Source organism: Podarcis filfolensis (genome assembly GCF_964270895.1).
Source record: "Podarcis filfolensis genome assembly, chromosome: 8".
NCBI classification, from domain to species: domain Eukaryota; kingdom Metazoa; phylum Chordata; class Lepidosauria; order Squamata; family Lacertidae; genus Podarcis; species Podarcis filfolensis.
Window position 1 is genome coordinate 23,717,381 of NC_139611.1, and position 25,166 is coordinate 23,742,546.

Consider the following 25,166-nt stretch of genomic DNA (forward strand, 5'->3'; position numbering starts at 1 on the left):
TGAACTGCCCTGAGATTGTGATGAAGGGAGCTATATTATTAACAACAACAGCAACAACAATTCAGATCAATACCCCGAGGAGTGACAAATCTCAAGGCAGCAAGTAATGAACCCCACCTCCTGTTCCTGCCACAAGCCAACCAGATGCTACTTCCCGGGCTATCAGAAGAGCCTGTTCTGGATCACATCAAAGGCCCACCTAGACTCTCATCCTGGTAGCTGATCAGGTGCCTCTGAGAAGCCCACACAAAAGGGGCATGAAGGTGACAGCGGACTCACATCCTTGCTCTCCAGCAACTGATATTCAGAGGTATACTTTCCTTAATCTTGGAGGCTCTGTCAAAGCCATTGACAGACCTCTCCAACTCCAGGGAAGTGTCTGATGTCTTTGCAAAGCTATCTAACACAGAGGCAACCATTTCCACCTCTTGCTGCAATGAGCAGTTATGTACTGCACGAAGAATAATACTTTCCAGTTACTCCTGGTCTACTGATTTCAATGGGCAGCCCTACATACTCAGTTTGACTTGACTTGACAAAGTTAATCTAGCTTTCCAAAGAAAATGTTATTGCACGTTGTTCTGCTTTATCGTAAAAACATTTAGTCTTTACATTAAGTGGTGGTAGTGGAGAATCCACAAATAAACACCTAAGTGATTTTTGCATGTTGCTAGGTGTCTTTCCCTCGGACAAGTGTTGCTGGACTTCAACTCCCATCAGCCCCAGCCAGCATGGCCAATGGACAGAGAGGATGGCAGTTGTAGTCCACAATGTCTGGAGGGACTTCCCTCCTCTGGAGTGAACCTTGGTGGCTGAGACCTATGTGTGGTCCAGCCTCCTCTTTCCACCTGACAGTGGTGCAGAGTAGCAGTTAATAGACTCTGGACTTAACAGCCAGGTTCCCTTTAAGGTGATCAGTTTCACTTATTTCACAATGCCTGAGTCAGCCCAGGATTTCATAGAATCGTAGAGTTGGAAGGGACCCAATGGTCATCTGGTCCAACCCCCTGTAATGTAGGAACCTCAGCTAAAGCATCAATGACAGGTGGTCATCCAATCTCTGCTTAAAAACACCCAAGAACGAAAGTCCACAACCTCCAGAGGGAGACTGTTCCACGGTCGGAGGGAGACTGTTCCACGGTCGAATAGTCTGAAAGTTCTTCCTGGTGTTTAGTCGGAGTCTCCTTTCTTGGAACTTGAAACCATTGGTTCCAATCCTACCCCGCCCCCCCCGCCCCCGCGCCAGAGCAGAAGAAACCAAGCTTGCTTCCTCTTCCATGTGACAACCCTTGACATATCACATATATCTAAACCGCAGCCCACCTTGGCCAGCCGTAAAGCTTCTGAGAAGCCCGTACTCTCCACCATCTGGTAGACTGCTCCTCAACACGGAGGCTCCATTCCGCAACGGTTACTAGCAGCAGCCACGGAGGGCCAGAGAACTAGCCTATCCCCCTGGGGGATGCGGTGAGTGAGATACCCGCTGGACGGATGCATCTCACACCCCTCGCAGCAGATCTCCATGTGCACAGAGGCTTCTGAGGCCACACGTCCAATTCTTCGCCCCGCTCTCCCCCCCCCCCGCATATATGCCGGATTAACCCTCTCTATCCTGGAAAGCCCTTTCCCCGGCGAGAGCGGAATCCACAAGAGCGCGCAGGCAGGGCGCAAAGGCCGGCGACGTGCCCAAGTCCTCGCGCTCGCTGGCCTCCTGGCGCGGCCCTGGCGAGGCAAGCGGGCGGAGCGGCGGCGGCGGCAGCAGCAGCAGCCCCTCGCTCGCCGCCCCCTCCCCCCGCCAGTCTCCTCCCCGCGCCCCCTCCCCTCTGCTCCCCTCCCCTCGCCGCGCCTGCCTTTGCAGCATCCCGAGCCTTCCAGGCAAGCAGGCAGGCAGGCAGGCGGCCAGCCCAGCGCGCCTCCGTCCAGAAGCCGCGGCTCTCGCTCCCTCTCCCAGAGCGCCAGGCGGACACGGTCGCAGACGGAGCGAGCGAGCGTCCAAGCGGGGCGCGAGCGAGCCAGGCAGCGCCCCCTCCCCGATCCTCCTCCCTACCCCACTCCAGCCCCCGATCCTCCTCCTCCTCCTCCTTTCCCCCCCGCCGGCCTCGCCGCTCTCCTCGGAGCTCCATGGCCGCCTAGAGCCCCTGAGAGCGCCGCGCCATGGAGCCGCCGCCGGGCCCGGGTGCGCTCCTGCTTCGGCTCGGGCTCCTGCTATTGCCGCCGCTGCTGCGCCTGGCCGCCGCCGTGGAAGGTGAGTGCGAGCGGGCGACGGCGAGGATGCTGAGCCGGGAAGGGCGCCCCGCGACGGCCAGCGCTCTGGGTTTTTTTGTGGGGAGGTGGGGGGTGGCGAGAGGAAGGGGGAGGGTCGAGGGTAGGGGAGCCGAGGCCGCTCAGCACGAGCCCTTCCTCGGACCGGGAGAGCCAGCACCGCGTCGCTCTTTCTCCGGCTCCGGCTGCTGCTTCCAGCCCCCCTCGACGGGCGGCGCTCTCTGGGAAGCGGCCGCTGCCTTGGCAAACGCGCGCCGGAGCCCGGAGTCCGGGGCGCGCTGAAAGGCCGCTCCCTGGCCCGGTCTGGACTGGCTGGCAGTGGCCGGGAGAAGGAAGGAGGCCCGGCCAGCGAGTTGCCTACGAGGATTTCGTGAGGGCGGCCCGGGCTGGGCTGGGCTGGGCAGCAGTAGCTTCTCCTACGGTGGCTCCTCCAACGTGGCTTTGCCATTTGGATTTTGAAAGCTGCCTCGCTTCTTGGCTTTGGCGCGGCTCTGCTTCCAGAGCGTGGTTGGGCTTTTGTGCTGGTGGAGGAATGGAAAGGGAACGGGCACGATGCTTGGGAGGTGGCCGCAGCCCAGGCTGGAACTTGCTCTCTCGTTTTGGGTTGCAGGAGGAGAATAGGGGAGCCCTCACGAACCAGTGGGAATGGTGCCTGGGCGGTCGCCTCATCCTTTGACATCCTTTGACAGGTGGCCGTCACCTGGGGTGCTTAGGGACACAGGAAGCAGAGGCAGGCCGTCTAGCTCAATATTGCTCACTCTCTGTGGCAGCTCTGTAGCGTTTCAGCAGGAAGCCTTTTCAAGAGATGCAAAGGGTTGCATCTGGGACCTTTTGCCTGTGAAGGCCTATCCCAAACAGGAACACTGAAAGCTGCGAGTCAGAGCATCAATTCATACAGCTCTATATTGTCTACACTGACTGGCAGCAGCTCTCCAGTGTTCCAGGTAGTGGCTTTTCCCAGGTCTATAAGGTGCCATGAATAGAACTTGGGATCTTCTGCATGTCAAACCTTTCATCTTCCATGAGGACAGGATGGTCCTCATTAACTAGCAGGAATGATGTCCCCACACGAACGGCCTCATCCTGTGACAGTTGGCCAGAAATTTGGGAAGGGGGGGGGGAGCAGAAGAAAGGTGGGCTGCCCTTAGTAGCCAGCAGGAGCCGATCATGTTCTGCAAGGTGGAGTAACAATGGGATGCCTTCACTGACCCTCTAGGAGAAATGTGGTGGATGTTCTCATCTCACAGGTTTTGCCCTACCTGGTGCTTGTGTGTATGTGTTTATGAATGGGTTGCGCTCATGGCAGCAAGGCTGGTGCATGAATGGTCTCATCCTGCAGTCACACAGCTAGGAAGTGGTCTGGAGGGGGCGATGGACCGCCTTCACTGACCACCGCGAAGGAATGTTGCTTGTGCAACGCCATTTTGAGACACAAGTCGCAGGGCTGGTTCTGCTTCCCCCCATTATGTTTCCGCAGAGATAGAGCACCCATCTTCCTTCTCCATTTCCTGCTAGATGTGGGCCCAGATGGACCTGGAAGTTACCGCCTGGTGCTCTAGTATGCCGTACTAAGTTAAAAGCCCAACTCTTGGCCATGTGCAATGTTCTGTGGTCTTCCTTCCCGGGGATACGCCAAGCACAAATCCAAGACATGACGTGCAACAGTCACTTTTAGGGGCGTGTCATTCCCCACCCCCACCCACGTCCAGGACTGAGGCAGGCACACATTTTCACTTCATGATTTGGGAGCCACCTACTGCCCTGTTGGAACTTTGACTTTTTTCTCCCCCAACTTCCTGGTGGTGAACTGGTGGCAACCACAGGTGCCAAATATTTTCGTTGCAATGCTGACCACGTCACACTTGATTTGTGAGCAGGATTATTGTTGCAATATTTGGGGTTCTGCAGGCTTTTATGTATTTGCAGAAGTTCAAGGTATTGGGCAAGAGGGTTAAAAAATGGAGAAACACCCACTTGGGGGGCAGCCCCCCTCCATGCAGCCTCCATATGCTCTAGTTGTCTTGTAGCTCCAGATTCATCAGCCATGACTTCCTTGGGTTTCTAAGAGTACTCTCAGATCCTGTCCTGTTGATTTGAATTTTTGGAGAGGGTAGATGGGTTCCAGATGATGTGACTTCTCATGAGAATTCCCCTACCCTAGTTAAAACCATTTAAACCACTGTTCTCTGCAACAAAATACTCAACGTGTGTGTGTGTGTGTGTGTGTGTGTGTGTGTGTGTGTGTGTGCAGGGAATCCACCACAATGTAAATATTGAGTTGTGTGTGGATGGATCACAAGCGTCAAGCAGAATGCTGGAGATCTATGAATGCAGCCACCAATATTATTCTTTTTTAACTTTAGAGAGGGGTGGTGGTGTTCGGATTTCAGCCGAAGCAGCTTTTGAAGTGGCTGTTTAAATCTATTCTCATTTGTTTTCCAAACCCAAGACTCCTTCCTCCACACACCCCCAATGGGTTTAGGAACACAGGAAGCTGCCTTCTACTAAATCTAACCATTGGTCCATCCAGCCCATTACTACACGCTCTCCAGCATTTCAGGCAAGGGAGCATTCCCATCCTTATCTGGAGATGCCAGGGACTGAACTTGGGACCTCCTGCATGCAAAGCTGATTCTCTGCTGCTTAGCTAAGGCCCTTCCTCATGATGCTTGGTCAGAAGCAGCTGAGAGAGAGAGATTGTGTGATTTAGAGCCAGCATGCAGCATGGAGGAAAGTGGGAACAACCCCTTCCCCCAGCTCTATTGGTGTAATCAAAATTGGAATCCCAGTGGCTATATATATTTATATAAACCACTAAAGCAAAGAACGGAAAAAAGCTTGGGAGATCTGATAACAGCTCCCCTGTGTCAATTTCGGCATTAAGATTCTGCCAAAGCCAGACTTCTGCTGCTTCCCACCACCTTCCCCGCCCCATGTGAACTTGGTTACCTAAAATATTGCCATTGCAGGAAGTGCCCAAGTACAGGAAATACTCCTGTCTGAAACCCTCAGAGCTGCTGTTAGTCAGAGTTGACAACACTGAGCTAAACGGATCAATAGTCTAGCAGCTTTCTATGTCTTAAGGGAAGGGCCTCAGCTCAGCAGTAAATCATCAGCTTTGCATGCAGAAGGTCCCAGATTCAATCCTTTGGCAAATATAGCCAAGGGTTAGGTGCACCCCTTACGTAACTGATGGATCACCACATTCCTGCAGACAGCATCTTCTCAGGAGGTCTGTTCCTCACAATGTAGAAACGGGGCCTTTAGTGTGGTGGCACTGACCCTTTGGAACACCTTGTCCTTGAATATTAGGCAGGTGCTGTTTCTGGTGCCTTTTCAGAGCCGTTTCCTCTTCCAGCTATCCTTTTAAGCCCGAAACCCTTCCCAGTGTTTGTCTGAACTGGAATTGTGTTAAAGGTTGTTGTTGTTTTAATTATGGTTTTGTCGCTTGCTGTTTGTGGCCCTTGGCTCCTTTGGGAATAATAACAAATAAATATATGGGGATTGCTGGGACGGGACCCTTGTCTGAAACTCTGGTGAGCTGTCACCGATCAGTTTTAACAGTACGAAGCTAGGAGAACCAATGACCAATGGCAGCTTCCTTTGTACTTCATACGCACAAAACATTTCATCTTCATTTATAGTGGTGAATCATAGAATCGTAGAGTGCAACCTCCTGCTAGGCAGGAATGTGCAGCTGTCTCATATGGGGATTGAACTTGCAATTTTGGCATTATCAGCACCATGCTGCAACCAGCAGAGCTGTCCAGAGTCGAATACAGGCTGATCATGGTGGGAGTTCTGTTGTGATGTAAAACTTGAGTGATGCCTCCCAGGGGTCTTAGACTCCAACTCCCATCAGCCCCAACTGGTAGGGCCAAAAGGCAAGGGAATGATGGGAGTTGAAGTCAAATGATATCCAGAGAACATCACATTACTGGCTATCTCCCCCAACCACTGACATTTGGCTGAGCCTAGGTGTCGTGGTTGGGCCTGGAGAATTACTCAGTGCCTATACAGTGGTACCTCTGGTTATGTACTTAATTCGTTCCGGAGGTCCGTTCTTAACCTGAAACTGTTCTTAACCTGAAGCACCACTTTAGTTAACAGGGCCTCCCGCTGCTGCCACGCCACTGCTGCATGATTTCTGTTCCCATCCTGAAGCAAAGTTCTTAACCCGAGGTAATATTTCTGGGTTAGCGGAGTCTGTAACCTGAAGCGTATGTAACCCGAGGTACCACTGAAAAGGTGAAGAGACAATACTTGAGATCTTTGGGAAAGCAAAGGGATCTTGGGGAAGGCCATGACTTATTTCCTTAGATTTGCATTCTGTTTTCCTGACAGTTATTGCCTCCTAGTTAAAATAAATGAGAGGCAGATCCTGCCTTCAGAGACAGATCCTGCTGTGGGAGAGAGTATGCCTCTGAATGCTAGTTACTCAGAGCCACAAGCAGGAAGTGTTGATGTTGTGCTTAGGACCTGCTTGTGTGCTTCTTAGGGCATCTGTTTGGCCATGGTGAGCAATGTTAGAAACTCAGATATATAATCCAATCACCAAAAGGCACCTTTAAGCTGGGTTACGGTCACCACAATGGAATGTCTATGCCCTGTTTTTGCCCCCTAAGAGGAATAATGATAAATTATTATTAGTAGTAGTAGTATTTTCATTTCTGTACCACTTTATATTGTAAAGAACAAATCACAAAGTGGTTTATGACACACATTAAAACATCAAATAAAACAACCCAGAATGAAACGAATTGAAGCTTCAAGGAAAATATTTCAGATCCTTCCCTAAGCAAGATCTCCATGTGGTCGCAATTGGACTCATTCCAGTTGCAAAATGCGCTTGGCGCCTGGCTATTTTCTAACACTGATAATTAGAATAGGGTGGTGGACATTTAGAAGGGCCCCCTGTGTCTTGATCCAACAGAGCTCTTGTACCTGACGTTCTCAATTCACCTTTGCAGGTGTTGATGCCCTGTATTCACCAAACATTCATTGAGTGTTTTGTATTGGTTAGCAAGTCCTGCTCAGAGCAAACCCATTGTGAAACTAATAGACCTAAGTTAGTTGTGTTCATTAACTTGATGGGTCCACGCTTAGCTCTTGCCCATGGTATTTGACTATCTGTGACAAGCCGGCATGCAATATAACTGATGATGTTTAGTAGCTGACATGATGCACACTTTCCTTTTTTTTGGACAGCGTTTAAGAGTTAACATGCAATGGCTTTTCAAGGTATGAAAAGGGTATAGGAACAAGAGAATTGCTTTCCTGGATCACAATACCTTGAGGTCATAGTGGATTATTTTAACCATGATTTGGAAAACCTGCAGTGTTTTGGAGCTTTTTTAGTTTACAGAAAAGGCAGTTGTGGGGTGAGATGACTGAAGTTTATAAAATGGTGCCTGGCATGGAGTAAGGAGACAGAGGAAAGTTTCTCTCTCACACACACAACAGCAGAACCTGTGGACACCCAATGAATGTTGGAAAATTCAGGACAGAGGAAACAAAGGACTTCTTCATGCGGTACATGGCTAAACTATGGAACTCATTCCTGCAGGAGGTAGTGATTCAGCAGAGCTCTTTTTCCCCTATTCCTTTTCAGCAAAGCTTTTCTGGGGACTGGCAGCAATGTCTCTCTCAAGTTTCAGACCAGGAGGCTCTTGCAGCCTACTTGGAGGAATGAACCTGGAACTTTCTGCATGCAAAGCAGACGCCCAAATCTAAGCTGCAGCACTTAACGCTATTCTGTTCTAGAGTTGCATCCGACTGATGTGTTTGGCAATATTTGAGAGGTCCCAGCTTAAGATTTGTCATGTTCAGCACCTTATAAAAAAATCAAAACAAGAGTTGCCAACAAGGCTAAAGCACCTGGATTTTGACCATGGTGGTGGGGTGCAGAGTTCAGATTCAGAATTTACGTGGAACGCTGCATGCGCTAGTTTTGGGATCTGTGGCCTAAGGTGGATATAGGTTTCGTAACACCTGAAGCTTTTTATTTTCATCAAAGTCAGCGTGAGCAGTAGTGTGTGTGTGTGTGTGTGTGTGTGGAGAGAGAGAGAGAGAGAGAGAGAGAGAGAGAGAGAGAGAGAGAGAGAGAGAGAAAGGGAAGCTATTACACAAAAGCAAAATGCTTCCTTCCTTCTAAGAGGGCAGAGATGTAGATATTGTATTGGAGTGCACAATCCCCATTAGCAATGGCAAGCATGGCCAGTGACCAGGGATGGTGGGAGTTGTAGTTCAGCAATATCTGGAGGGCCAGGTGTAGACCAGATGTAGAGCTTGAACGGGAAACATGTGGCCCTCTAAATGGTGTTGGGCTGCAGCTCCCATCATTTGGAGGGCTGGAAGTTTCTCATTCCCACTTTGAGAAGGAATTAAGCTGCCTCAAAAGCACCAACCAGTAATACATTTTAGGCTTAAGCTTGTCTCTCCTGGGACCTTCCCAGCTGAATCCTTTGGATATTTGCACTGGCGTTCTTGACTGAAGGGCTGTGGGTTCTAATCCAATGCCATCTGTCTGGAGAAGGCATCCTGTGACACAGATCTCTTCCCCGGATAGAAGCAAGGCAGGCTGCTTTGAGAAAACAGAAAATGAAACAGAAACACTCGACTGGCCTGCAGTGTGTGCATTGCTGATGCTTTCAAAGATAATGCTTTGCAGAGCCAAGCAGAATCACAAAAGAAACAGATGGGCAGGGAAAGAGTGGCCCTGGCTGCAGTCGTGGGAGATCTCCCACTGCTAGACATAAACAGGGAAATGTTAATGTCAAAGAAAGACAAGAGCGTGATCGGATGTGCACATTTAAATCCCACATTTGAATCTGGAACCATCTGAGGCTGGTGACAGCTACCCCATCTTCAGTGGCATCTGTGATGGCACTAAAGGTCTCCATCTGAAATGCAATGACCTGCATCTAAAATATTTACGCTAAATATTTTTAGATCAGCACATCCAGGTTTGAAACAGAGAGAGTCCTCTTTATTTGTGGAAGGTGAACAAGGGAGAGTTCCTTTTGCATCTGGTGACAGGATCTACTTTTTTAAAAATAGGAAGAATTTTATCCTGCTCTTTATCTCCCCTTTTCACATCCACCAAGAATTGTGTGTGTGTGTGTATGTGAATACCTCTTGTCATTGTTGGCAACAGGAGGGTGTTTCTCTTTTGGGTCATGGGGTGAGGGGAAGAGTCCTGATAGGCCGGCAGCACTGATGATGCCGGTGATTTAGACAGCACCATCCACGTAAGTTGCTCTGGAGAAAGAATGAGATGACAGGTCCAGGCCTCTGAGCAGTTTACAGTCTAAAAATAGGCAGGAGGAAGACAACAGACGATGGGAAGCCGGGAAAGGGTATGTCATTCTTGCACTGCAACATCAGGAAGTGCCTTGTGTTGAGTCAGGTCGTTGGTTTGTCTGACTCAGAGTTGTCTACATTTGGGACGATGGAGATGCAAATGGAGTGGCCTCCAGACAGACTGTTAGACTCCAGTTCCCATCAGCCTGTATCTCCAATGGTCGATGGGAATTGTAGTCCAATGTCCATCCCTACTGGGGGACGTCAGGGATTGAACTCAAAAGCTTTTACATGCAGCTGAGCTTCGGATGCTGCTAATCTGCCCAGAAATCTGCCTTACACTGTGTCACAGCATTGGTCTATCTAGTGGCTCTGCTGGATCTCAGACAGGGGTCTTTTCCAGCCCTAACTACTGAGGGCCACATACCTTTCTGGGTAACCTTCCGGGGGCTGCATATCAACAGCAGAAGAAGAGTTTGGATTTGATATCCCACTTTAGCACTACTCGAAGGAGTCTCAAAGTGGCTAACCTCCTTTCCCTTCCTCCCCCACAACAAACACTCTGTGAGGTGAGTGGGGCTGAGAGACTTCAGAGAAGTGTGACTAGCCCAAGGTCACCCAGCAGCTGCATGTGGAGGAGCGGGGAATCAAACCCGGTTCACCAGATTACAAGTCCACTGCTCTTAACCACTACACCACACTGGCTCTCAGACAGGACAGAGGCAGAAGTGGGCAGGGAAACACATATAAGGTTTATCTTTCTATAGTACCCTAGATACTCTCAGCCCTCCCTCTCTGTCCTCCAAGAAGCATCATTAGAGTTCAAGGACAAAGTCCAGCCAGGCAAAAACACTCTGGAGGGTGTACAGCAGGGCCAGATGTGGACTGGGAAGAAGAGGGGTGGTTTGGGAGAGTGCAGAGAGCTAGAGGAAGAGGACCAGAGGGCTGCATTTAGTCGCCAGACCTGACACTCCTCATCCCTGAATTAAAATGTCACAAAATTGTGAACAGAATGTCGAGTTCTCCAGAACTTTTCCATCGGCTGGATGTTAATCAAATTGGATTTGGGGTTCAGAGGGAAGAGAGAAGGGGAAACTGGGCTTTATGTTGAAACTGTTGGCTGTTGGCTGTTCGTAACAGCTTGGAGATGGAGTGTAAGGAAATATATGAGAACATAAGAGCACAAAAAGAGCTTGTGGGTGGATCAGGCCAGTGGTCCATCTAGTCCAGCATCCTGTTCTCACAGTGGCTGACCAGATGTCCTAATGGGAAACCCATAAGCAGAATTCCAGCACAAGTGCCCTCTCCCTTCTTGTGGTTTCCAGCAACTGGCATTCAGTAGCATTGCTGCCTCTAACCGTGCAGGCAGAGAATAGCCATCACGACTAGGAGCCCTTGATTGCTCTCTCCTCCATCCTCTTTTACTGCCATCCAAATCGGTGGCCATCACTGGTTCCTGGGGGAGCGAGTTCCACAGATTAACGGCACGAAGTTCTTTTCTCTGTCCCAACTCTTCCAACATTCCGCTTCATTGAATGTCCACAAGTTCTAGCATAGAGGAAAAAACTTTTCTCTAGCCACTTTCTATCCACGTTTGGCTTCATGCCTGTTTCGCTTCAACTTCAGATCCAGGAGCGACAGGCGATTCACTGAGTTGGTGTGTGACTTGTTTTTCAGGCTGGGGGCCGATTTACAAATTGACCCCCGAGACATGAGAATTCAGAGGGGATGAAGTCGTGATAGGAGGGATCACAGAGCAATGGCAGCAGAGCACATTCTAAAAAAAAATTTGGGGGGGGGGATGTTTTAGATAGTTTTTGCATTTTGTTTTTAAGTTGTGTATCTGTTTACCGACCTGGAGTCCTTGGGGAGAGAGGACAGGCTACCATAGCAAGGATTTGCTTGCATGCAACATCCGAGCTCCAGAGCTGTCCAAGGTCCATTGCTCAGGCTCAAGAAGGAGCAAAGCTGTCACTGACATGGCAGGAGGCTTCACAGCTTGTGATGGGATTTGTCAATGTTGGTGTCTCTTGGTTTTCTTTTTTTCCAATCTTACATCCGGTTCTCCATCTCTCTGAATCAGTTTGCATTTAAAAAAGCAAAAAATAACCAGCATTTTACTGTGCATTCCTCCCAATATAGGAGACTGCCTCACAAGTGAATTAGATCATTGCTCCATCTAGTCCAGTATGGTCTACACTGACAGGCAGCACCTCTTAAGGGTTCCAAACAGGGGGACATTCCTAGCTATATCTGGAGATGCCAAGGACTGAGCTTGGGATCTACCACAGAGCACTGACCCTTCCCACCATAGGAAACTGCCTCATGCTGATTCAGACTGCTCGTTCAATTAAGTCAATATTGTCTACTCTGACTGGCAGCTACTCTCCAGGGTTTATTTTAACTTTTAATTCCTTACATGCGCCAAGGGGCCCACGGTGGTGTGAAATGGGTCTCTTCCCCAAATTTTAGTCTCACAACAACCCTGTGATATAATACATATAGGATAGTGTTAGGCTTCAGGAAATCAGCTTTCTCACCTGTAAATAAGCACATCACACAAAAGGAAACTCTTACAAGTTAGTTTCTTTAGTAAACACAGAGAGGGACAAAGGAAAGCATCTACCTAGGAATGGTGGTGCTCCCAGTTAAGGCTCACACCCCTTCCGTCCCTATTAATCTACGTCACTCCTATGTCTTGTCATCCAAGCTTATACCATTCTGCGCTTTCTGTTATGAGACTCTCTTCTTGACCTTGGGGAGAGTGGAGGAATGCTGTCTAATGACTGTGAATCTGTTAACCCTCTCTCTTCCAGTGTTTCCTCTCCTAGCTGTTCCCCATCCAGTATCTCCCAGCTTCTGCCTTCTGAACTATGCCCCTCTTTAAGCCACTGTTTCAAATCTATGCTGTCCTCCTGCTCCTGAGAAGTTTCAGGAGATTCAGAAGAGCAGGAGCAGAGGGTGGGGGAGGCTCCCGCCATTCCTCCTCAGTGCAGTTCTCCTCAGCACAGTCCCTGACAGAAAGCTAAATTAGTAGAGCATGAGACTCTTAATATCAGGGTTATAGGTTTGAGCCCCATGTTGGGCAAAAGATTCCTGCATTGCAGGGGGTTGGACTAGATGACCCTCATGGTCCCTTCCAGCTCTACAGTTCTTTGATTCTATGATCCTATACGTTTATGGGAGGGGCAGTTATTGTTTTGTTTTTGTTTTGTATTTTTATCTTGTATTTTTATGCTGTGAACTGCCCTGGGATCTATGGATGAAGAGTGGTATATAACAGTGTAAATAATAATAATAATAATAATAATAATAATAATAATAATAATAATAATATTATGGTGGAAGGCACAGTGAGCTTTATAGCTGAGTGGGGACTGAAATCTTGGTCTCCAATGCACTAACCACTAAAGCACACTGCCTTCAGGCCAGAACTCCCCCAGCCTGGTGATACCAAGGCTTTAACCTAGGACCTTCTGAATCCAAGCCAGATGCTCTACTGCTGAGCTACAGCACAATCATATTGCATGCTTACTCAGACATAAGTCCTATTGTGTTCAGGATTGCAACCTTGTTGTTGTTGTTGTTTAGTCGTTTAGTCGTGTCCGACGCTTCATGACCCCATGGACCAGAGCACGCCAGGCACTCCTGTCTTCCACTGCCTCCCGCAGTTTGGTCAAACTCATGCTGGTAGCTTCGAGAACACTATCCAACCATCTCACCCTCTGTCGTCCCCTTCTCCTTGTACCCTCCATCTTTCCCAACATCAGGGTCTTTTCCAGGGAGTCTTCTCTTCTCATGAGGTGGCCAAAGTATTGGAGCCTCAGCTTCAGGATCTGCCCTTCCAGTGAGCACTCAGGGCTGATTTCCTTAAGAATGGATTGGTTTGATCTTCTTGCAGTCCATGGGACTCTCAAGAGTCTCCTCCAGCACCATAATTCAAAAGCATCAATTCTTCAGCCATCAGCCTTCTTTATGGTCCAATTGCAACCTTAGAAGAACCCTTATTGTTCAGCCTCTGTTGAAAGTCCATTCTGCAGCCAAGGTCCTCAGTGGCATCTGCCAGCATCCCATCAAATAGTGTTGGAAGATCCCAGGTGAGTTTTGTGAGGGAAAGCAGACAGGTCTGGGGCTGCCAACTCTGGAGAATACAAAGCACATTGACTTCTTTCCCCCTCCTCGCTCCCCTTTCAAATATTTAAAAGCATGTCAGAAAGGAGAGGGAGAATCGTTGTTGTTTTTTATCCACCAAAGGTAGGACAAGGAAGACAGATCTGGGCTAAGCTGTGTCAGAATGTTCGAAGTGATAAGATCAGCCAAGCAGCCTGGGCGATTCACTTTCCTGAAGGGTTTCAAGAAGAGACTGAATGGGCACTGAGAGAGGTGGCCTTTTGGTACAGGGGTGGGGAGATCTTTTTTAGTCCGACGGCCAGATTCTCATCTGGGCAGCCTTCCAGGGGCCACCTGCCAAGGGTTGGCAGGACTAGAAGGAAAAGTGGGTGTGAATTTTAACAACTGTATAGTAGGCAAGGTTCTGCAAACCCTGACACCCGCCTCTCTATCCTCCCTCCAGGCAAGCAAGAAGAATTGTCAGAGTTCAAGGACCCACTCCAGCCAGGGAAAAGCTAGAAAGGAGGGCTGGTGAGGGATGTGGCCTGGGGAGAAGGGGGTGTGGCTGGCAAGGCCTGAGGGCCACATAGAAGGGCCTGGAGGGCCGCATTTGGCTGCTGGTGCTGAGGTTCCCCATCCCTGTTTCAGTACATTAGATACCCCGCTAGATGGTGGCGGCTGTGATTAGGGTGATGATCAACATTATTAATAACAATTTCTATTTATGCATTAAATGTGTGATTGATATTGACCTTGAAGTGCTCTGGCAAATGAGGACACCAGCAAGCCTGAATCCAGGGCAAAAACACTTTCGATGCTTCGAGCAATAATTACAGGAAAGATTTGCTTAAACTTTAAATTGGATTTTTAATTAAAAAAAATCAATTATAGCCAGCCTCTGTCTCTCTCTCCTTCACCCTCCCCTCTCACACGCCTTTAAAAAGAATTAAATAACCTGATTTGAAAATGAAAACTGCACTTACTACAAACAGACGTGCCTAAATACCATAGTTATCAGAATGGCTTAAAAAGACATTTGCGATGGTGAAGTACCTGTAGACTTTGCTCTCTAAATACAGCACAGCAGGTCATGTATTTATGATGATGGCAGGTAGGCAGGGGGCACTCTTGGCCTTACCTGGAGATGCCCAGGTATTGGGAAAGGTTACGGGTGATGCGGGTGGCACTGTGGGTTAAACCACAGAGCCTAGGACTTGCTGATTAGAAGGTTTGAATCCCTGTGACAGGGTGAGCTCCTGTTGCTCAGTCCCTGCTTCTGCCAACCTAGCAATTCTAAAGCATGTCAAAGTGCAAGTAGATAAATAGGCGGGAAGGTAAACGGCATTTCCGTGTGCTGCTCTGGTTCACCAGAAGCGGCTTAGTCATGCTGGCCACATGGCCCGGAAGCTGTACTCCGGCTCCCTTGGCCAGTAAAGCAAGATGAGCACCGCAACCCCAGAGTCGGTCACGACTGGACCTAATGATCAGGGGTCCCTTTACCTTTACATTTAGGGGGGAAAGAATCTACTTTTCATGCAGAAGGTCCCAGATTTAATCTCCATGTAGGGCTGGGAAGCACTTCTGCTGGAAGCATCTTCATGAGCTGCTGCCGGTCAGTGTAGACAATACTGAGGTAGACGGACCAGTAATGTGACTCCACAAAAAGCAGCTTCCTATGTTGTGGCTTGCACCTTAGCTGTTCTGCATGCAATGCTTCAGCTCTCTTGCTGATCTGCAGATGTCCCTAATGAACACATGTTAGAACAGGAGTCCATCTGACTGGCAGAACAGGGTGCCGGACTAGGTGGGCCATTGGCCTGATCCAGCAGGCTCTTCTGGTGTTCTTCTGTCCCACCCCACCCCCATTGGAAGTGCCCTGCATCCCATTAAAATAGTGTCCTCCCCTTCAGAGATGTCAGCTCTCTCCGATAGCGAGAGCAGCAATGTGGCCATCAGTTTTCTTCTGGGCAGAACAGCATGGGCTGTGGGGAACCTTGGAGTGGGGCATCTCTCCACTCCCCACCCCTCGTCATCCAAGCAGTGTGGATCTGCAGCTGAGCCCCCCTGCCATCCCCCAGATCAGCCTGGTTACGTGGCCTTTGACTGAGTTCATTGCTATACCCCGGGGCTTCCTCTGCAGTGCTGGGCTCTCTCTGTGTGTGTTTTATGGGTCGTGGGACTTTGCCAACAGTTGAATCACAGCTGAAACCTCGCAGAGCAGTCAAAAGAAATGTTGAGGCTGGGATTATGTTACCCGCCCTCCCTGTAAAAGACTCTATAAAGGGTCCATTAAGCAGCCGAAGGACCTTTCTTTTTGGCTGAGGGCTTCTGCTGGAGGATGGAGATTGCTCTGGTGGCCTTTGTTGGGATAAGAGTGTGGGAGGAGGGCTCTCCACAATGACTCCTGGAACGTGACTTCAGAACTCATCTCTAGACTTCATCGCTTTGTCTTGTCCCTTGCAGGGGGGCAGAATGTTTGTGTGTACTGAGCCCCCTGTTGGCTTGAAGACCCCAAGTGCTTGTTTTTTTCAGGTGCCCCAAAGTATCAGTTCGGGGGGGTTTGCAATCTTGATGGGGGCAAGACTGCAGCATGGAGGACAACCCTTTCATTACTTTGTAGATGTGGAGCCCTGGTAGTACCTGGTAGCCATGCAGTCATGTTCAGAGGTCATAATATCCAGATTTTGTGGACAATTGAGGACCCTTGTGGGATACCAAGATGCATCTGTGGGGGCTTCTTGGTAGTTCCACTGCCCTTGGAAGTTTGGAGGAAGTTGTGGGCTGGGAGAGGACATTCTCTCTGGCAGCCCTTAAACTGTGGGATACCCTCCTCACAGAGGTGAGTCCAGTACGTTATCATACAGTAATTGTCTTATGCTGAAGAGACCTCTTTACTCTGACCTTTAACACACACACACACACACACACAAACACACACACGTATGAAAGATGGAGCAAATTTTTCTCTCTCTGCTGCTCTAGAGGGTAGGACCCAAGCCAAAGGATTCAAATTACAAGAAGAGTGATCCCGACTTAACATCAGGAGAACTTTCTGATGGTAAAAGCTGCTTGACAGTGGAATGGACTACCCCAGAATGTGTTAGACTCTGTTTCATTGGAGGTTTCTAAAGAGAAGTCAGGTGCTCCTCTGTCAGGGATTTTTTAGCTGTGATTCCTAAATTGCAGGGGGTTGGACCAGATCATCCTTGGGGTCCATCCCAACTACACAGTGGTACCTCAGGTTACATATGCTTCAGGTTACATACGCTTCAGGTTACATACGCTTCAGGTTACAGACTCCGCTAACCCAGAAATAGTACCTCGGGTTAAAAACTTTGCTTCAGGATGAGAACAGAAATCATGCAGTGGCGGCGCAGCGGCACCGGGAGGCCCCATTAGCTAAAGTGGTGCTTCAGGTTAAGAATAGTTTCAGGTTAAGAATGGACCTCCGGAACAAATTAAGTATTTAACCCGACATACCACTGTACAAGTCTATGATTCACTGATTCTATATGTACATCTTTAGGACCCATCTTCTGATTGCAAGTTGCTTTAACAGATGTTAATCATGGGTTGTAGCCAACTTGGACTTACTCAGAGTAGACCTGTTGAAATGAGCTGACCTGTATGCCATGCCCATCAACTTCAAGCATGAGCAGAGCTAACATTGGAAGCAACCTGTTGCATTTTTATACGGTCCTCCTCCCTGGGACCTTATGGGAAGTGATAGGTAAGATATCAACATCATCATTGCCTGATGCAGTGGGAAATGGGAGTCTGAGCTGGATTGCCCTTTGCCCTGAACCAGGCAGGCTCTTCTTATATACCGTATTTTTTGCTCTATAAGACGCACCAGACCACAAGACGCACCTAGTTTTTGGAGAAGGAAAACAAGAAAAAAAATATTCTGAATCTCAGAAGCCAGAACAACAAAAGGGATCACTACACAGTGAAAGCAGCAATCCCTCTTGCTGTTCTGGCTTCTGGGATAGCTGCGCAGCCTGCATTCGCTCCATAAGACACACACACATTTCCCCTTACTTTTTAGGAGGGAATAAGTGAGTCTTATAGAGCAAAAAATACGTAAACTGTTGCAGTCTGCTGCATGCCCATTGTTTTGTCATGTTCTGTTTGAGTTGGGAGGATTGCTGCCATGGTTGGAGGGATGCAGAGTCTGGATATTCCTAGTTGCAGTTGTCCTGTAAGAATAAATGAAAAAACTGGGGAGACTGTGCTGAGAAACATCTTGAGTGAAAATCCTGGGATTTGGACACCCTTCTCGAATCTAGCCAGCTTGCCAGTGCTGTCTGTTTCAGGGTCCTTTGTTTTTGCACAGAGCTGGAGATCAAACACATCACGCCATATTTGGGCATATTTGGGGGGGGAGATGTGCAACTTTGTTTTTTTAAAAAAAAATATTTATTGAAATTTTACAGACAAAAGAGAATTACAGAATAAGAAAAGAAAAAGAAAAAGAAAAAGAAAAAAGATGCAAAGATGCAAAGAAAAATACAAAATACATGAGGAAATAAAAAACAATTAAAAAACAAATCAATCTTTTCGTATCTTATATTTCAATTACTTGTTTCCTGACCTCCTCACACCTCCCTTTTTTGTATTCCAATTCACATGGTTAATTCAGCAAATCCTTTCCCTCTTTGTGTTTATCTTAATTCTATATCTTAACATATTATAACTTTATATTTTCATCTAATTATCAGTCCATTTTTACATATTCTTTTTAACCTTATTGCTAAAGCCACTTCATTTCAATCCAACATCATTTTAGCATTCATTAATTTTACAATGTTTCTGCAAATAGTCTTTAAACTTCTTCCAATCTTCTTCCACCAACTCTTCTCCCTGGTCTCGGATTCTGCCAGTCATTTCCGCCAATTCCATATAGTCTATCACTTTCATCTGCCATTCTTCCAAGGTGGGTAAATCTTGTGTCTTCCAATACTTTGCGATGAGAATTCTTGCTGCTGTTGTTGCATACATAAAGAAAGTTCTGTCCTTCTTTGGCACCAATTGGCCGACCATGCCCAGGAGAGATGTGCAACTTTGGAAGCGGGAATCCTCTTGCCGGAGATCATGTGCAAAGCCAAGACTCGCTGTGCTCGCCTTCAGTGGGGTTGGGAACATTTGCCTCTGCGCTCCAGCCTCCCCACCTAATGCTTTTGTTCAGCACTGAATATGCTCCCGGCACTGCATTCTGTCTCCTTACGCTGCACATTTCTTTTAGCGCAGGGATTCGGAAATGTGGATGATTCATACCGTTGCGTGTTTGGAAACAGCCTCTCGTTCACCCCTCTATTGGTGAAAGTTTTGGACTGGGCCTCCTTGACACAAGGCAGATCCAGCTCCTCCTGATGGCAGTGGGGAATTCAGTGCGCGGAATCTGCTTTTCTGCAATGGTTCTCCTTCCTCCAGCCTCATCTACAAGAGCACTTCTTTCGCAGAAGCGAGCTCGTTCCTTAGGGCACTAGAGAGAGGTGGATCTGCCTAGCTCTAGCCTTTGACAATCTTGCACACGCCACCCACTGTAGTTTATTCCTAGGAATGCTGAAAAACTCTGACATCCCAAAATGGAAACGGAAGCAGCAATTGCTAATGTCCATGCATTCATCCCATGTTTGGGATGGAAATCAGAGGCTTCCTCGGTTCCCAACCAATCCCGTGTTGAGCAGAGAAGGTCTGCAGGGGAGATCTATTTAATGTTCATCTGAATGCAAGTAGAAGACCTCGCATGACTGGAGATCCATCTTTATTCGGATGTTTGACCACATAGATAATTCTACAGGCATTCACGCGAAACAAGTAGAAGCTGCCTTTGGATACTCTCTGCTCAACATCAGAATGGTTGTAGATTGAGCATATGTAGCAATGCTCACAGACATTGGGAGTGGGGCTTGCAAGCATTTCCCTGCCTCCTGTCCATGGATATAGAGGCCACAAGGTTCAGGCAAATTCTTTAACATGCTTCCTATCCAGGGTTTGAAATTCACCGGGTACCAGGCGCATTTTGCACCTGGCTATCAGCCATTTGCAACTAAGTGAAGATACCCGGGTGCCAGGATAGTGCCTGATGTCTCCACCATCTGGAGGTGCATACCTGGAGATCCAGTGTGGTGTAGTGTTTAAGAGGGTAGACTTGTAATCTGGTGAACTGGGTTGGGTCTCCACTCCTCCACATGCAGCTGCTGGGTGACCTTGGGCTAGTCACACTTCTCTGAATTCTCTCAGCCCCACTCACCTCACAGAGTGTTTGTTGTGGGGGAGGAAGGGAAAGGAAAATGTTAGCCGCTTTGAGACTCCTTCGGGTAGTGATAAAGCGGGATACTAAATCCAAACTCTTCTTCTCTTCTTCTTCTTTGATTTTGCCTGTTTTCGCACACTAACAACACACACTGTAGAATTCTATTCGTGGTGTTTTATCTACACAATCAGAATGAATTTCAGGAACCAAAAAGTCGTATTGAAAAACGTGACTTTCCTGCCATCTGGCCCTAAAAAGGGGCAACTAGGCATTCCGTTTTGGCAGCTGTGGTTTAAGGAGCCAGTTGGCGCCTAGCTTATAGATCTGAGTTTCTAACACCGTTGCTATCTAATTTCTTTGATCTGCATCCAGATCATAGAAGCACCCTTAAGCTCCTTGGAATCCTTGCTTCACTTTGGGTTGCTTCAGAGAGATCTTGCTTCAGTTTCCAATTCTGTTGTTGTTGTTTAGTCATTTAGTCATGTCCGACTCTTCGTGACCCCATGGACCAGAGCACACCAGGCACTTCTGTCTTCCACTGCCTCCCACAGTTTGGTCAAACTCATGTTCGTAGCTTCAAGAACACTGTCCAACCATCTCGTCCTCTGTCGTCCCCTTCTCCTTGTGCCCTCAATCTTTCTCAACACCAGGGTCTTCAGATCCTGAAGCTGAGGCTCCAAAGTATTGGAGCCTCAGCTTCAGGATCTGTCCTTCCAGTGAGCACTCAGGGCTGATTTCCTTCAGAAGTTTCCAATTCTGGATTCCTTCAAATCTTTTGCCGATCCCTACTCTCTACCAAGCTTCCAAGCCTGCATTAAATGCAGCTCATGCATTGCTAAGCATTTTCTCTCAAGTGGGTTAAAGTTGCAGAGGGGGTGTGTGTGTGTGTGTGTGTGTCGCAGGGTCAGATTCTGCTCATGTTACCTGACCCTCTGCTTGTCAGGTATTCCTAACCCCTTGCATGGCGCACAGGTGTTTCAATCAAGCCATGTTATACTAAAAAAAGGGGGGAATGAGGTTTCACCTTGAGGTATGTAGAAGAGACCCAGTTTTGTTATTTAAGATTTCTACATAGCCCTGTTTCAAGTTCAAGAGGCAGATGATGCTTTTAATTTGGAATACATCAAAAGGCTTTCAGAGATGGCAAGGGTGCCTGTGTCACTGAAATATATATACTTCTGCGTGGTGTGGAGAAAGTAGAAGGTTTTTTCCCCTCCCTTGACGTACTATAACTCAGGCATTCAGTGAAATGAATGAGCAGTAGATTTGGGACAGATGAAAGGAAGTCCTTTCCTATACGACAAATCATTAATTTAGAGCGAGGGTTGCCAGGGTTGCACATTGTGATTTTGGAGTGAGTACAATCAGCGGCACCTTTCTCATAATTTGAATCCACTGGTTTGGGTCCTACCCTCTGAAGCAGCAGAAAAGAAGCTCACTCCATCTCCCATTCATATATTGGAAGACAGCTATCATATAACCTCTCAGCCTTCTCTTCTCCAGGCTAAACATGCCTAACTCCCTCAACCATTCCTCATAAGGCTCGGTTTACAGACCCTTGATCATCTCGGTTGTCCTCCTTTGCACACATTCCAGCTTGAGGCTACCAATGCATGGGACACCGTCCCCAATCTTATCCCTGTCCAGGAGCGACCCAGGAAGAGCTATGGATTAAGGGAGTATCACTAAGATACACACCTTCTGAATGAAATATATGGGCATGGGAACCAAGCTGCTGTGAGTGCCTTTAGACAAGATGCTGCGCTAGATGGATCCAGCAGAATTCTCCTTGCGTTCTTATGAATGGCAAACTCAAATGAACTAATATGCATGCCATACATGTGATCTTCCACTAAGGAATGTATGCAAAGCATGTGCATCTCTACGGTGTCTTGCAACAAGGCTGCTTGATGCAAATCAATGTGTTGCAGTCGTTCTTTTACCATTTTCCCTGTATTCTCATGTCCCGGCCACCGAAATCAGTGAATTTGGCTTGCTTATGCTATCACCCCTCCTGATCACCTTGCTTGGAAAAGGACTTTTGCAAAGGAAGCTGCCTTAAACTGAGTCAGACCACTGGGAGACAGAGAAAGGAGAGGGGAAAGCAGGGTAAGAATGCACACCCTTGGGATTGGAGCCAGGGACATAAGGAGCTGAAAAGTCAGATCCCTAGTTATCTCAGTTGGTTAGAGTGTAGTGTTGATAACGCCAAAGTCATGGGTTCAGTCCCCATACAGACATATTCCTGCACTGCAGGGACATGGACTAGATGACCCTTGGGGTCCCTTCCAACTCTACAACTTTGCAAATTCATTAGTCCATCCAGCTCATTCATGCTTGGCTATAGTAGCCTCCTTTATCCAGCTGGCTTCAATCTAGGACAACCTAGGCGCATCTCCACCCCCATCGTTCTGCCTGGACGCTGAGGTCCAGCGCTGAGGGCCTTCTGGCGTTTCCCTCACTGCGAGAAGCAAAGCTACAGGGAACCAGGCAAAGGGCCTTCTCAGTAGTGGCACCCGCCCTGTGGAACGCCCTCCCACCAGATGTCAAAGAGATAAACAGCTACCTAACATTTAGAAGACATCTGAAGGCAGCCCTGTTCAGGGAAGTTTTTATTGTGTGACATTTAATGTATTTTTGATCTTGGTTGGAAGCTGCCCAGAGTGGCTGGGGAAGCCCAGCCAGGTGGGCGGGGTAAAAATAATAAATTATTATTATTATTATTATTATTATTAGACTGATGGGGTGGGGGTTGTCATCCAGAACATTGGGAGGGCACCAGGTTGGGGAAGACTGGTCCACAGTAATCAGCAGCATCTCTCTAGGATAACAGGAGGCAACCTTAGCCCTGGGTGCCAAACGCGGCCCTCCAGGACTCGCCACTTGGCCCTTGGGACCCTCTCAGGCCACACACCCCTCCCCAGCCACACCCTCTCTCCCCAGGTAACACTCCTCACTGACCTTGCTAGAAGATACCCACCTTGGGTCTCTGTGGCTGGCTGGAACATATTCCCAAAGTCCTCTGATGAGGACTCTTGCTTTCCTGGATGGAAGATTAAGAGGGGTGTGTGTGTGTTTGTGTACAAGCTAGGGGTGAAATTTGCATTAGTTGCTCTGCCATTAGTGGCTCTGGCCATCGACTTGGATGGCTTTAGATGAAGATGTGGCAAATTCATGGAAGGGAAGGCTCTCGATAACTACTAGATGGCCCACTGGCCTGATCTAACAGGGCTCTCTTTGTGTTCTTCAAACCCTTCTGGTATGGTCAGGGTTTTGGAAGGACTTCTTTGCTTTCCCTGCTCTGATACTAGGCCAGCCTGGGCTCATTCAGTGGAGATTTAGGTCAGTTTGCCTGCTTTAGCTCCTAGCACAGCTGTTCTCCGTTCTGCGGCTGGCTCTGAGGAATCAGAGCAGAGCAGGCTAGACCGCAAAAATCTGTATCTCTGGCAGGAGTTGGGATGCAAACCTTCCTGTAGGGCAGCCTTTCTCAACCTGTGGGTGCCCAGATGTTGTTGAACTACAACTCTCATCACCCCTAGCTAGCAAGGCCAGAGCTCAGGGATGATGGGAGTTGTAGTCTAACAACATCTGGGAACCCACAGGTTGAGAACCGCTGTTGTAGGGTTTTTCTCCTATTCATACAGAGCCTGCCCCCGCCCCGCCTCATCTTACGGTTGATGCAGTGGGATTAAATGTCAATCACCCTGTACTGCATGTTCTGGGGAAACATACAAGCCTACAAGGAGCAGTGAGGGGCCTCCTTGCCAGTCCCAAGAGTTGCTACAGGTGCTCAGATGAGGGAACAACATGCAGTGCCAACTATGCAGCAAGCCTGGGAGGTCACATGGCATGGGCCAATCTGAAGCTAGGGCAGGTGGTCCCGGATGGGACAGCCACACAACATCCCATAATCCTCCTGGCCAAAAAAAAAAAGTCATGTGACACTCAACGGCCAATATTGCACCACCACCCAACAGGAAAACGGCAAAATTTGCTCAGTCCTGAGCTACTTGTTAGTGAGGGAGGTCACCAGGCCCCTCCTCCATACTGTCAAAGTCTGGATCTTCAATGAATCAGCCTTTCCATTGTCCTCTCTCAGGCCTGAGTGCCTGACACAAAACTGGTTCTGGAGGCAACCCAAGCAGCCTGGCGTTTTCAAGATCATACCCTCCAACATTTCTCTGATTAAAATAGGGACATCCATAATAATAATAATAATAATAAATAAAATAAAAATAATAACGATATTATTATTAATAATAATATTCTGACCCCCTCCTCTGGCAATCTGCACAGAATTTTGCTTAATGGTTGCCATCAATTTGATTTTAATTAATTTTTATAATGAAATGTTTTTAGAATCGTTGGATTATTTTGATTGTTGTTAGCCGCCCTGAGCCCAGCTTCGGCTGGGGAGGGCGGGATATAAATAAAATTTATTATTATTATTATTACTTTTTACCCTGCCCATCTGACTAGGTTGCCCAAGCCACTCTGGGCAGTTTCCAACACACACACACACACACACACACACACACACACACTTAAACATTAAACATCTAGAAAACTTCCCTATGCAAGGCTGTCTTCAGATGTCTTCTAAAGGTTGTTAGTTGCTTTCTCCTTGTCCAGGGGTTCACATAACTCCATACCGTCCAGCATTTCTCCAATGAAAATAGGGACATTCTAGGAAAAGTGGGACCAAACCATTCTGGGATCAAATCAGAAACCAGGATGGCTTCTGTAAATCCGGGACTGTCCCTGGAAAATAGGGGCACTTGGAGAGTCTGCAAGCTGCAACACCTTACAGGTGTTGGCTATCCCTGGATCAAGAAGAAAAACAAGTGATGTTTGCTGATGCAAGGGCCAGTCCCTGGGTGGTGGGTTCCAGTCTTGGCTCCTTGCATCAAAGCTAGGCAGGATGGATACCTTCCCCAGTCCGTGTTAACAATATCCCCGCATGCAGAAATGAAGCAGCCAAATCTTCCCCTTTCTAACTTACAGCAAGGAAAAACTTCAGCAGTGTAGTTTCTGTGCACCAGGTTGCCTTTAAAGCAAGGGTGGGGAAAATCTTTCAGCCTGAGGGCAACTTTTCCTCCTGGAAAGTCTTTGGAGGGGAGGCACATGTCACTGGTGGATGGGGCCAGAAACAGAAGTGGGCAGAGCATCCAATGCAAACCTCAACTTTCTACAAATGTTTCTCTGCACCATAACTTTATGTGCCTCTATGATC

At 48.1% G+C, this 25,166-nt stretch overlaps 1 protein-coding gene across 11 annotated transcripts in view; it reads left to right on the forward strand.

The window, feature by feature from the left end:
• The first annotated feature begins 1,857 nt into the window (after positions 1-1,857).
• EPHB2 (EPH receptor B2) overlaps positions 1,858-25,166 on the forward strand; it is a 115,014-nt gene continuing 91,705 nt past the window's right edge. For 7 of the 11 annotated variants that reach the window (XM_083628554.1, XM_083628558.1, XM_083628559.1 and 4 more), the window contains exon 1: positions 1,858-2,245. In XM_083628554.1, the coding sequence (XP_083484680.1) occupies positions 2,155-2,245 (91 nt within the window). In that variant the 5' untranslated portion in view covers positions 1,858-2,154. The remainder of the gene's footprint in view (positions 2,246-25,166) is intronic. The other 4 variants (XM_083628563.1, XM_083628564.1, XM_083628556.1 and 1 more) reach the window with 1 other exon arrangement.